Source organism: Zosterops lateralis, assembly GCF_965231275.1.
Source record: "Zosterops lateralis genome assembly, chromosome: Z".
NCBI classification, from domain to species: Eukaryota; Metazoa; Chordata; class Aves; order Passeriformes; family Zosteropidae; genus Zosterops; species Zosterops lateralis.
The window spans coordinates 45,510,037-45,523,070 of NC_139800.1; the positions used below are offsets into that span (position 1 = coordinate 45,510,037).

Genomic DNA, 13,034 nt, shown 5'->3' on the forward strand with positions numbered 1-13,034 from the left:
AAGTAAGTGAGATGTGACAGAAAACACGCAGGTAAAACTCTTGAATGAAGATTTCACCACTTTTGCTGGGGCAGTGTTTTCCAACATGGTGCATTTTAGAAAATCCCATTCAGAACTTGCAAATGTTTTCGAAGGTTAGCAAAGGATTTGGAAGTCCATTTTTTAACAAACTAAATACATGTAAAGTTTTAGCTAGCCTTGAAACTGTGTCCCTAGAGATGGAGGTTAGAAAGTGTTAAATACTTAGTAAGTGTAAAATAGAGGTGTTCTTGTGCTTGGATTGTGCATGTACACCAGACCTCCATGAGTTAATGTAATCCCATCGTGTTGTGTCAATGCAGAAACTTCTGTTCACTTGTGCAATTATTATTAATAAAGATGTATTCAGTAAATGATTCCTTGGGTGTCCATACCCTGGGCTTTGCTGTTGATTTGTTGTCAATAAAGCTATACTGTAACCCATTTTAAAAGTTTTGTCCCAAATCTATTCAAATAGAGGGGCTGACATGTTCTTGGAAAGTCCTCATTACTTTTTTTAGCTCGGTATGTGAGTTTGAACAAGAAACATTCAGATGTGGTTATTCTATTGCTGGAAATAAACTCATTTAGTTTAGCATAAACAAAGAGATGTCTTAGCATAAGATACTGGCATAAAACTCATACACATTGACCATTCTATCAGTTGCTCCTCTCTTCTTGCATAAAGTGCTTTTGTTCTCCTAGATAGTACTGTGAAAATGTCTGTAGGAGAAGAGCCAGGGAGCTCTGTGAGCTCTGCTTCCAGGAGGCTGCCTGTTAGCCGTGACAGATGACAGCCTCCTCTCCTGGGCAACTGCCTCAGGTGTCCCTCTGACAGATGGTTGTGTCTCCACCATGCAACATTTTGGTTGCCCACCTGCAGGCAACACATGGCTCTGTCTCACACGTCTCTGTCTGATGCCAAGCTGCTTTTTCTGGCTTTTGCTGGTGAAGATCAGCAGAGCTCATGGGTTGAAGATGTATGAAAATTGCACAGGTATAGCTTGCGGCCCCAAGTCTTTCTAGCATTGCATTTGGTACTGCTACATTTCCAGTCTCACTGCAATGTAGTCTCCTTGTGCTGCCTGATCCTGAGCTTCTCTAAATCTCTTTGCTGCTGGCCCACAAAAGCATTCAACATATTCCCCACAAAGTTCTCCTTCTAAAAACACAACTAGGAAGGACATTTTGGCAGACAGTCCTCCAATGGGGCCTTCCCTCTGTTCCACCTGCTCTGCCTGTGGATGACAACATTGCAAATTGCAAATCTTAACAAAAAAACAGGAACCCTCTGCCTTAATACTGTCTCAACCTGTGCTGCCTCAGGCGCTGGTTTGGCCACTGGTTTGCCGAGACATTGACATTGCTTGGCAAGACCACATATATCACCCACTCACCAAAAGATAAATTTGAAAAACTCTTCTGGCCTTTTAGTGGAGGCAAACTGGAAGAATGATCTCCCTTAGTAAAAGAATGTAAAGAGTCGTTGAGCTGTTGAATGCCTTCTGTGCTTTTAAAATGAATTCATAGATGCCATCACTCCCAAGGAGAGGAGAATTCTTGCTGTCAGTGTTACACTCATCACTGAGACATATTGATAAGGGGTGTTGCTGATGTGACTCTGGAGCTGATGGGGTGAGAATAGTCCCTCCCTGTGGCTGTGCACAGTGTGTGACCCAAGTCAACATCTGGAATGGATCCAGTTGTAACTTTTCTTGTTATTCCATTTAGAAGGTTCCTCAACTTTCAACAAGTGTTGGGGCAAGGAAAAATGTCATTTTTGTCTGGGCTCTTCCATGCCTGCTTGCAGAGGCACCGCTACTGGAGCCTTCTTCAAGGTGACATGCTGATACAATTCTTGTATCCCCCATCTCCCCTCTCTCTAATAAGTCAAGTGCTTTCATAAAGCTGACAGCAGTACATTAGGCTCCCAGTACTGAATGTGCCAAACAGATTGCAAGAGATGGCTCCAAATGTTTACTGATTTGGAGAAAGGAAGGGTAAATAGTACACTAAAGGGAGACAGAAGATTACTTTGTAAATCAGGGATTTTGCTGAAGTCAGATTATTTGCTGTGGGTTTGTAGCTGCCATGCTTAAGACATCAGTGCAATGCCACAATATTTTCATGGTTTGGATGGTCATAGAGGGTAACAGTGAATGGTGGGAGTCAGATGTCTTTTCTGTAGAAATGAAGTTTTTAGGCCCAGAATTCACCTCTAATTCTCAAATTTCTTTTCTCTTCCCTCACCTTCTTTCTGATTAAAGAGCCAGTATAGTAAATGTCATTTAGTAGCACCTACAAACACATTTCACAACAGGAGATCTGAAAAAACCCCAAATCACAAATTCTTCAAGAAGGTGTATCTCAGGAGTGACATTTAATTGACAGGCTGACAAAATAAAGCATGCTTTTTCATACATCTGTCTGTCAGCCACTACATAATTGAACAACATTCAGAGGGTTACAGAAAATAATAGTTTTCTTCTACTTGTTCTTCTACAGTCATGACTGGATGGATGAAGACAGTTATATTCTTGTCAGTCCATCTTTACCTCTAACATATACACTAATTCATTCCTATTCTCTTTATTATGAAACATCAAAAAGGAGTAAAAGGCCAGTCACTGACTTCAGAAACAGGGAGTCTTACTTTACAGGTAAGATGTTCAGAGCAGAGACTGATGCACAGCAGACACTGAAAAAACTGCATTGACACGATACAGTTAAATTTAGAGGCTCTGAAGGGCTTTGTATTCTTGGAGCCATTTGGTTTAATTGTAGTAGTGCCTTTTAAAGAAGAACTTTTCAGCACAAAACTTAAAGGAATATAAACAAATGAGGGACTTATGGGTAAAGCATCAACATTTTATAGAAACCACATCAGGAACACATCTGCTAAGTGTTTCAGGAGGAAGCACAGTAGGACTAGGACTTGATTACAGAGCAGCAACCTCAGCCCCAAAGGGCATGGCCTAACAGTTACAGGTTTGCACACACAGCACAGACCCATGAGGAGCCACGAAACAGAACACTGCTGCACAGCTGTTTGAAACAAGGTGCTCAGCTTTGCATAGGATTCACGGTATCCAGTTCTCTTCTGCTGAGATATGCATAATGTAGGTTGGTCTTGCGTTTTAAAAACACAAAACCTCAGACCAATCCAGTGCTGTCAAACCAATTCTGTCTACGACAAGTAGATATACAGGGACAAACCCTTCTTCATTAGGTTTATGTCTGAGCCTAAGCAAGCAAGAGTTTTCAGTGCAGAACCTGTGGACTAGGACCACAGTTTACCTGATGAGATATGTGACTTAGAAATCCTACTGAAGCTCATCAAGGTCTTGGTACTCATTATCAGGAAGTAAAAGGGACTTTAGTCACATGGAAAGGTAAATGGCAGATCAAACTAATTTTAAAAGATTTTAGAAACACATAATTTTCAAAGGTATGTCTCACATGATAACCATATTCTAGTGTTAAGTCTGTCTGTCTTCAAATATGATTAAAATGCGTAAAATCTGTCTGATTTCAGACATAACTGTAAACACAAACTTTCTTATTCTGGGACCCTCTGTAGCTGGGTGCTGACAAGATAGTGAAAAAGCAATGGATAGAGTTACATCTCTGCTATTAGTGGCTGGATAAAGAGCCCTACAGTCCCAAACACACAAATGATTATAAATACCCAGAGAAATACTCTGTCTATCACCATAGCTACATATTTCCAATCATCTTCCACCTGCAAAAGAATAAAAAAAAGAAGGATAAATTACATGTAGTGTTACATACAATTGTGCATTGACATTATGCAGTAGAAATGCCCCTTGTGCTTTTGAATGTGAGGAAGAACACACATGCAAGTCAGGAATGTTGCTTGTCATGCCTCTAGTTGTTGCAGTTTTCAAGTCTCTTCAAAGGGGGCTGATTTTCTCATGGCATTTTACCACTTCTGGCTGAGAACATATAACACTGTCCTAACCTGCTAAGTTGTTCTAAATATTTGAGTCTGAGGGTAGCACATCCATGGTTGTGATGTTAATATTAACCAACAGGACCTGAGCATATACTGCATGCAGAATGGTGTGGTTTAACAGCAGGCACAGCCACCACAGCTGCACATCACTAAACCCTGTTGGAGGATTTATCCTGATAGTCCACACAAGACACAGTTTGCCATTCGGGTCTGATTTGAAACACTGTCTTGCCAATCAAGCCCCACTGATTTCAGGAAACTGGACATGTGGACACATGGACTATGGCAAAGCAAGGGTTCCAACTGAGCAAACTGCAGTGTCATGTGCTAAGCAGGACAGAGTGAATTTTGTATGGCTGAGAGACAGACCTTAGAACCACATTCAATGAAGTTGCTGTCCTTTAAACTGTACTTTTAAACTTGTACTGCACAAGAAACACTGCATGGGTAGAACATTCAAACATATAAACTAGTGACTAGTTAAGAGCTCTTTGCTGAGGGATCTTCCACTTGTTTTCCCAATTTTATTATAAAATTATTAAAATTTAAGTAGGGTGAGTTTGAAGTTGTAAACTATAATAATGGCAATTCAGCCCAGGTGAGAAACAGATAAGTAAAGTAAAACTTTTCAAGTTTGTATTTAGTTTAATCCTATTCAGCCTCCCAGGGCTACTGAGAGGATAGCTGTAATAGTCATTAGTGCTGGGTTGAGTGATAGGGATGTTATGAAAAAGAGGGTGGCATGATAGTAACATGACAGGCTGGTAGTCAGGGAAGAACCTTGGAAGACTTCTGAAAATCAGAAATGGAAGCTGTACTTTGCATAAGGAATATACAGGAAGAACTCCAACAGCTGTAAATGTTTCTACAATTTTAAAATGGCTTTTATTTATATAGGACCAGTACATAACACCTCTCATATTGCTTTGTGTATCTGGCTAAGGCAGAAGCAGCCTCTGAAATAATTTTTCTCAGTGCTTGCCTGAGAACAAATCCTGTTTTTTTCCCTGAAAAGGGGATTTTTGTAAATGAAAAATCATGCTTTCCATCTCTAGTATGTTCTGAAAGGTAAGATACAAAGCTGCTCATGAACACACTAGACTAAGAATAAAATTTCATGTGGCAGAAGAGATTTGCAAGATGCAAATCAAGGAAACTAGCAAAGGAGGACTTCTCCTGAGCTTTATAATCAAGACAGCAAGATATTTGGATGACTGCATGCAAAACTTATTTTTGGGAGAGCATCAGAGAAAGCAGCTGAATAGTACATGGATATGTTTTATGCAGCTTGTTGCTAATGAAAGCAGAGCAGAAATGTTTGGGTTAAGCAAAGCCCTAAGGCCATAGGTACTAAGCAGGGCTCAGCTCAATCCCTATCCATAGAGGCTATGGCAATAGATTCCTGTCTTTTGCTCCAGGCTGGCATGTAGTACATGCTCACTCTATTAATTCAGTCAGCAGCTTAACTCTACTCCTTTATTCAGAAATTTATATGTTTTGCTTTCAGGTGAAATTTTTTTTGCGGAGCATAAAGAAAAAGGGGGAAAGGTAATCTTTAGGTTTCACAGAAGTTATATGAATTTCAACAAAATATTCTGATAGAAAGTAGGCATATCAACATTTCCCTTACAAAGTTTTTGTGATTTCCAATATAAATACAGCAGTACTCAGCTGTATATTAAAATCCATTTTGAAATGGATTTTACCATCATAGAGCATATAAAAAAACTTCAAAACTAAAAGCAGAAATTCCATGACAGATCAAAGAGATATGTTTCATTAGGTTCTAAACACTTGTAAAAATATCTTGAAGTGTCAGAGAATTTCTGCTCCTTGTGAGTTCTCATTGTCAGGAAATTCTTTTGCAGCTTCTTTTAGTTGCTTGTGTCTACATATGAGCATGTGGCCCCAGAATCCTTTAAATGTCAACATGCACATTTTCCATAACAGAAATCCAAAATACGGGGGGGGAAAAAAGATCTCACACAAGCAAACCCATTATATGGTCTTCTTCCCCAGCAACTTGTCTTACTGCATCTGTATCCTTAGCATTTCCTTCTTAAACCTTGTCCAGCCTTCATGGACTCCTCTGACCTTCAGAACTCACTCCAAAGGGACTCTGGGAATCAATTTCTTAAACAGGCCAAAGTCTAGCTGCTGGAGACACAGTTCTGCTGGCACCTCTTATAACTTTACCCCAAACTGAAAATTCTATCATTCTGTGGTTGCTGTGTCCAGGGCCTCCAACTGTCACATCTCCTACTAGTCCTTCTCTGTTCACAGACAATGAGTCCAGTGGGGCACCTTCCCTGGATTGCTTGCTTCCTGTGTCAGAAGATTATTTTCCACACACTCTGGGAAACTCCTAGACTGATTCTTCTCTACTGTGTGTTCTGTGCTGCTTATCAGCAGGTTCCTGGCAAGTTGAAGTCCCTATGAAAACACGAGCTGGTGAACATGATACTTCTTCCAGCCTCCTGTAGAATACATCATCTGCCTGTTCATCCTGCCTAGGTGGTCTGTAACAGACTCCTACGAGATCATGTGCCCTGCTGACCTAGCCCCTGATCTTTAAACACAGACAATCCCCCTTGTCATCCCCACTGATTTCAACACAATCAGACAAGCCCTAATGGGATGGTGGGATGGTTACCCCCCTTACCTCTTTGGTTTCATTTTGAGACTTCATGTTCTCTGCGATGAAGTGGATGTTGCTAATGACATCCTTCACCTCTGGGGAGTACTCCACGTGCTCTGCCATCCATTTCAGTGACTGATGGCTCAGCTGTCTTTTGAGAGTAGAGAGTTCAGTTGCCTTATCACAATGACTACACCGTTGCTCCTTGTGCAGTTTTGTGTCTTTGTGTTTGCTGTGCTTTGACTTGCCCAACTTGCTGTCTGATACTTTCTTGTTTTTTCTGGTGGTGATCTTTTTCTGCTGTTGTAGTGGCCTCTGCATCAATAGGACTTTGGGGAGAAGGCTAAGAAAGATGGTCTTTACCCATTTGGGCATTGTGTGTGTTGTCGGAGTCCTATAATGTATATTGAGGACAAACACTGTGATGACAATTGACAGAGTCACAAATATCATTGTGAAGAGTAAATATTCACCGACTAGGGGAATTACTAAAGAGGTGGATGGGATTATTTCTGTGATCACCAGTAAAAATACAGTCAAAGAAAGAAGCACAGAGATGCAAAGAGTAACTTTCTCACCACAGTCAGATGGTAGGTAAAAAACTAACACGGTGAGGAATGAGATGAAAAGACAGGGAATTATCAGATTTACGGTGTAGAACATTGGCAACCTTCGAATATAAAAGGAATATGTTATATCTGTGTAAATCTCTTCACAGCAGTTATATTTGATATCATGTTTGTAGCCAGAAGCATCAACTATTTCCCATTCACTATTTTCCCAAAAGTCATTCATATCTACTTTAGATCCAATGATCAGAAGATCAATTTTGGCTTTGTCATAGGTCCATGAGCCAAATTTGAGTGAACAGTTCTGATGATCAAATGGGAAAAATGTAATATCCATAGGACAGGAGCTTTTAAAAATAGCTGGTGGGGTCCAGGTGATCATTCCATCATAGCGAAGGAGGGCTTTGGTCTTGCCTTCAACTTGAAAATCTCCCACAGCACTGCAAAGACAAATGAAGCAAAAGAAAAAAAATTACCATGAAAGTAAAATGTAATGGGTGTTTTCATAGGTGCTGCAAGGAGATATTTTTCAGAGAAGAATTCAAATGAATCAATAAAATGGGTAAAATGAATCATCATACTTATTATACAAGACAATATCTGGTTTCCAAATTTTATCTGCTGGTACCCGAACAAATTCAATGCCATCATATTGTCTGGGATCCCACTGCAGTTTGTAGTCATTCCAAATCTGGAAGAAGAACAGACAAGAATTTTAAAACCTTAAATTATCAACAAATATCTTTCTCAGATCTTCCTGTAAAATGATAAGACTATGATAAAGTGTAGCATGTGGAGAAAGGGACAATGGTCCAAAATACAGCAAGGCCATAACCTGGAGAAACACTGGATACATGTGAATACTGCTCCCACGGATTGCTACTCTCTTCTCTGTGATGGGATGCCAATTGCTACGAACTGCTGGATGCTGAGATCTCTCCTCTCTCTTGTGAGAGCCTTGTCTATGAAAGGTCATCTCTTCACCGCAGAGAGAAAATAGGGGCTGTGCTGTGGGAGAGGAGGACAGCACCAGAGGGGGTGAGCACCCCCATGTTTGGCCCAGCTGCACACGAACAGGCAGCTGCTGCCAGAAGACAGCATTGGTACCACAGGGCTACTGAAATACCAGGTAAGGGCAGCAAGGGACACACAGCAGCTCTCCTGCTTTGCTGTCTATTGCCCTATCATGGAGGCATGCTCCATGGTCTCTCACCTACTGTAAGTACAGTACAGTAAGCTTTCTTTTACAGAAAACTTTGCATGGACCACTGCCTGAAAAAAATGGAGCAAGTTAGCTATATTTTCTCAGCAGTTTAGGTCCTCTAAGGATCCTTATCTATGTAAAAACACTAGAACTATCAGGAATAATGGAGGTATGTTCCTTTTTCTAGTAAATATTTTGGTGGGGATGACCTAGGGCTGCAGAGCTGCATATTTTAAATATCACTCTTTAAGGAGTACATCCAGCTAGATTTTCCAGAAGAAAATCAATCATCATGAAGTCGGGGAAGAATAAATCCCACAGAAAAGAAAAAAGATGTAACTTCTAGGTAAAAAGAATGGCAAAATTACTTTTTCAATTGTGGGGCTTCTCCTTATTCTTTTTAAAGATCCTTGTTACAAAACAAAAACTTATTCTATAGATGTACCTTACGAGTAACACACATTTCATAATTTCAATTCAAAATGCATGAGAAATGCAACACAGTCACTTACATGTCTTAGCCACAAATTTGTTTCCATAATCTGATTGACTTCATCCTATAAAAAAACACAGGCATAAACAGTTATAGTATCCTGAGATGGTAAATAACTTAGCTCATAAAACTGGAAAAGATAATTTCACGCTAACCGATAGCAGATTTTTCTATAGCATCTTTCAAAAGCTTTACACATTGTACACTGTCATGTGAAACCCTACTAAAAAATCAGTAAAACTTCACTAAAGAATCATGTTTTATATCAGATATACAGAAAGGTGCACTGTTCTGCCAGGCATTTGAGCATCAGGAGAGCACACAACCTAGAGTTGCTCTGACTTGTACCAGAGGAATAATGTTCTTCTTGTGGCTGTGTATTTTGTTGGATTCAGTGTTTAAAAGCTCTGATACAGAATTGATCAAAATTCAAGGAAAATGGGGTCTGTATCACAGTGTTTTGAATTTCTATGCAAACCTCTAAATTCGGTAATTGTTACACAGAGACCCTCTTTTTACAGTCACTTACTGCAATTGCCAATCAGTCATGAATCAGAAAGGTCATGCTTTGCTTCTTCCACATTGTCTCTCTCCTGCCCAGCCTGTTTGCCCCAACATGCAACATTCATCCTCACCTCCATGATTTAAAGCACCACTCTTCCACTTTTCCCTTAAATCATTTTGAAATTAATAGATTGAAAAAAGAATGCAAAAAAGGAGAAGATTTTTTCCCCTCAGAACTACTAGGAAAATTCAGTAGCCACACAGGAGACCTGGTCACATGCTACACACAACATGGACACGCTAGGTGCCTCTGGAATGGGCTAACCTTGTGAAGGGAGGGCATTCAGTACTTCTGCCCTGGGCTCTGGAGTCTGCTACCTGAAGCAGAGGGGTTTGATGCTACAGAGTAAGGAAATGAATCTGAGTCATTCAAATCACTTGTTCAGGCAACTGGAACAACTCATCTGACTGAAAGAACTGCAAAAGTCTTTGTGCATGTGCACTTAGATACATATTAAATGAAAGCTAGGAGAGTTGTGGGTACATGCAGCCATCAAAATTACACCTCCTGCTTCAGCAATTTCCATGTGCTTACAACCTCCCCAAAGCTCACCAGTATTCTGTAGTGAGTCTTACCACATTTGTAAGCTGGGTAATAGCCAGTTCAAAATACACAGTGACAGGATCAGACACATTTTCCACTGGCCTAATGAACTGGTTGTACTGGGAGAAGAGTTTGTGAAATAACCGTTCCTCTGATTTGCAGGCTGTGGTATCTGTATTGGTAAAGATAAAGAACACAGGTAAGAGAAAGGAGAAGGTGGTGCTGGATAACATATTAGTTTATGGTGTATTTCTGGATCTTGTGCTTGTGACCACGTTTAAAGCCACCAGAGCACAGAGAGGAGAGTTTGCCAGTATGCTGTCAGTTGCAAGCAGGGTAACTCCTGCAGAATGTTGGCTACTCCTTGTTTACTCAAATAGTGAGATAATGGCTTCAGAGGTTGTATCTCCTAAGCTGTATTTAGCCTATCAGCCCCCATTTGGCCCACTCTGGTGTCACACCAAAGTGGAAAAAGGTGATGTGAAATACAAGAAGTCAAAATGTGACAGATTTAATCTTTGTGAGTCTTCCTGGTAAAATAAGATGTTTATGAAAAGCACAGCTACTTAGAAATGAAAAGCCTGAGGCTGCAACTACTGTATTAAAATCTCTATCAGGTGATTAGCCAACTACAATGATGCCTCCTAATCTTAAACATTATGACTGCATTTTATCCTTACAATTGATTCTTCCACTCTTTAGATAGCACAATTTTTGTTTGCATAAAGTTCATTTATTAAGTTCTATGAACAAAAAAAGTGGAAATATTAGCATTTCTTAGAGAATAGCATGCATCTGTTCTTTGGGAACCAGCAGATCACGTCTGTAACCTCTCATTAATGAAGAACAGACCATGTGGCTTAGAAGACACAAGGTATTTGACAGGCACTGAGTTGACTCACTGCAGAGTTAAGAACAATGCTCCTAACCTGTTATACATAGTCCAAACCTGAAACAGTTATTTTCAGTGTTAAAGGCTATACATTTTGATTTCAAAAGGAAAATATTAAATTTTATTTGCTCTAGCAACATCAACTCAAAAGAACAATTTGATTGAATAACTTTCCTATTACAAATACATTATTGTAATTCAGCACCTAAAACAAAAATACTTTCAGAGGTCAAGATTTAGAATTTCCTTCTCATGTGCACAGCTGTTTTATCAAAACTATAAGATGATCCCGAAGATATTAGTGATACAAATGCAGAAAAAATATTTTCAGACTCATTGTTTTAAGTTTTTTTTATTAGTCCCAGACTACACTAGAACACATCAGAGAAGCACCAGGACAAGCCTTTATGATTGCAAATATTAAACATAAAAGGGGTTTGTGCCAAGCAGCATGGTCCCTGGCATAGCATAGGACATAAATTTGCAATTTACATATCCTTCAGTGAACACAAGGGCCTATGCAGGTGCAGATGTCCTGCAGGGACATAGTGCGTCTCAGTATGCTTTCATGATTAGACTGTCTTCCCCTGTTTTTGGAAAAGATATTTTCTCTCTAAGGTAATAGAAAACATACTGTAATTTCAGGAGATTATCATAACTGCAAGATGAAATGTTGGTTACTGGTCACTTACATATATGTGACACACTATGCATCACAGTGTTATGGGTGGTGATGATGAAATCTGGAAAGAAAATTTTTAGTTATTTTTTGAATGGAAAAATACATGACATAAAAGTGTCCAAACTTTATAGACATTCATGTGTCTTCTCTGAGTGATGCTGAAAGGATGAAATAAAACATCAAGTTTTTAAATTTTTACTAGAATTTTCTTTCCAGATTTCATCATCACCACCCATAGCACTGTGATTAGAAGTACATTACTGTGGGAGCATGAAATCTCATGACTAAAATAAATGCATCTAAAATCATGTTTCATTTGAAATTTTTCCACTGTCTTCTTAATAGACACATGCTTTAAAATAAAGTAACAAAGCAAGACAAGTATTTAGGTCTTATCTCATGGTGCTGCTTTAAGACAGTTTCTTATGTTTTGCTAACATCTTGGCCATCTGCAGAAGTGAGACTTTCAAAACAAGTGTGTCCTAAAAGCAAAAAATCCTGCTAAACTCATTGAGAGTTCTGAATAGAAATGACTGCAGCATATTTAGAACACAGATCATAAAAAATAGAGAACAACAATAGATCAAGTTCTCACTTTTAAAAGTGTGAGTATTGACCATGCACATCTGTAGTCTGCATTATTTAAGCACATGCAAATTCAAGCACCAAATGAAATTACTAGGACCCCTAATCCATTTCCACTGTTTTCTAGAAATAATTCTTCCATTAGTTATCAAACAAAAATGAAGAGTTTTACATTGGAAAGCTAGCATTGTTTTAGCTCTTTTCAAATACTGTTGAAATGTTACAGATTTCAGGTTAGAAATAGCTGGTGTAAGCTTTACATTGAATTTATTCAAGAAAACAGAAGCAGAGACAGTAACTAGAAATTATTCTAGAAATTCATATCAAAGAGAGCCTACCTTTAATCAAGGATGCTAACACGAAAGCCCACACACAGAAAGCAGAGCAACAGCAACATAGCTGTGTCTCAGGATGCATGGCTAGCAGCAGAAAAGAGCTTCCTTTTGAGAACAGAGGTTTAGGGGAAGAAACAAGAGGCAAGAAGACATATAACCCTCCTGATGGTAAGTAGGCAGTAGAAGGACGGATTTCTGGTTTGCATCTGCAGCAAACTCTGTAGCCTGCTGAGCAAAGCCTTGCAGAGTTGCTTTCACTATCACTATGCAAGGAGAGCTTGTGCCGCGCAGAGCGAAGAGAGTCAGGCAGCATCTTATCAGGTGACTTCACATTTCCAGTCACCCACACCCCTGCCTCAGGGAATGTGTAAGAGTGCAGGAGAGAGAGGGAAGGCAAGACACAGGATAGCCATCACGGAGCAGGGGGAGCATTCACTCAGCCCTTCACCCAAGGGTTAAGAACTCTAATCGTGCTAAAGGTGATCACCTGAGTGAGTCTGTCGGAATACACAGAGGTGAAACAGCTTCAGTTTC

General features: G+C 39.7%; 1 protein-coding gene across 1 annotated transcript; it reads right to left on the reverse strand.

Moving 5' to 3' along the window:
- Positions 1-3,637: 3,637 nt before the first annotated feature.
- Positions 3,638-10,170, reverse strand: CHRNA6 (cholinergic receptor nicotinic alpha 6 subunit; the record flags this gene model as incomplete). The annotated part of the gene is made up of 5 exons (XM_083883175.1): positions 10,039-10,170; positions 8,918-8,962; positions 7,783-7,892; positions 6,657-7,641; positions 3,638-3,760 (listed from the first exon to the last, which is right to left on the reverse strand). Exons 2-5 carry the CDS (start codon positions 8,942-8,944, stop codon positions 3,638-3,640), a joined length of 1,245 nt encoding a protein of 414 aa, XP_083739301.1. The 5' UTR covers positions 8,945-8,962; positions 10,039-10,170.
- Positions 10,171-13,034: the final 2,864 nt, after the last annotated feature.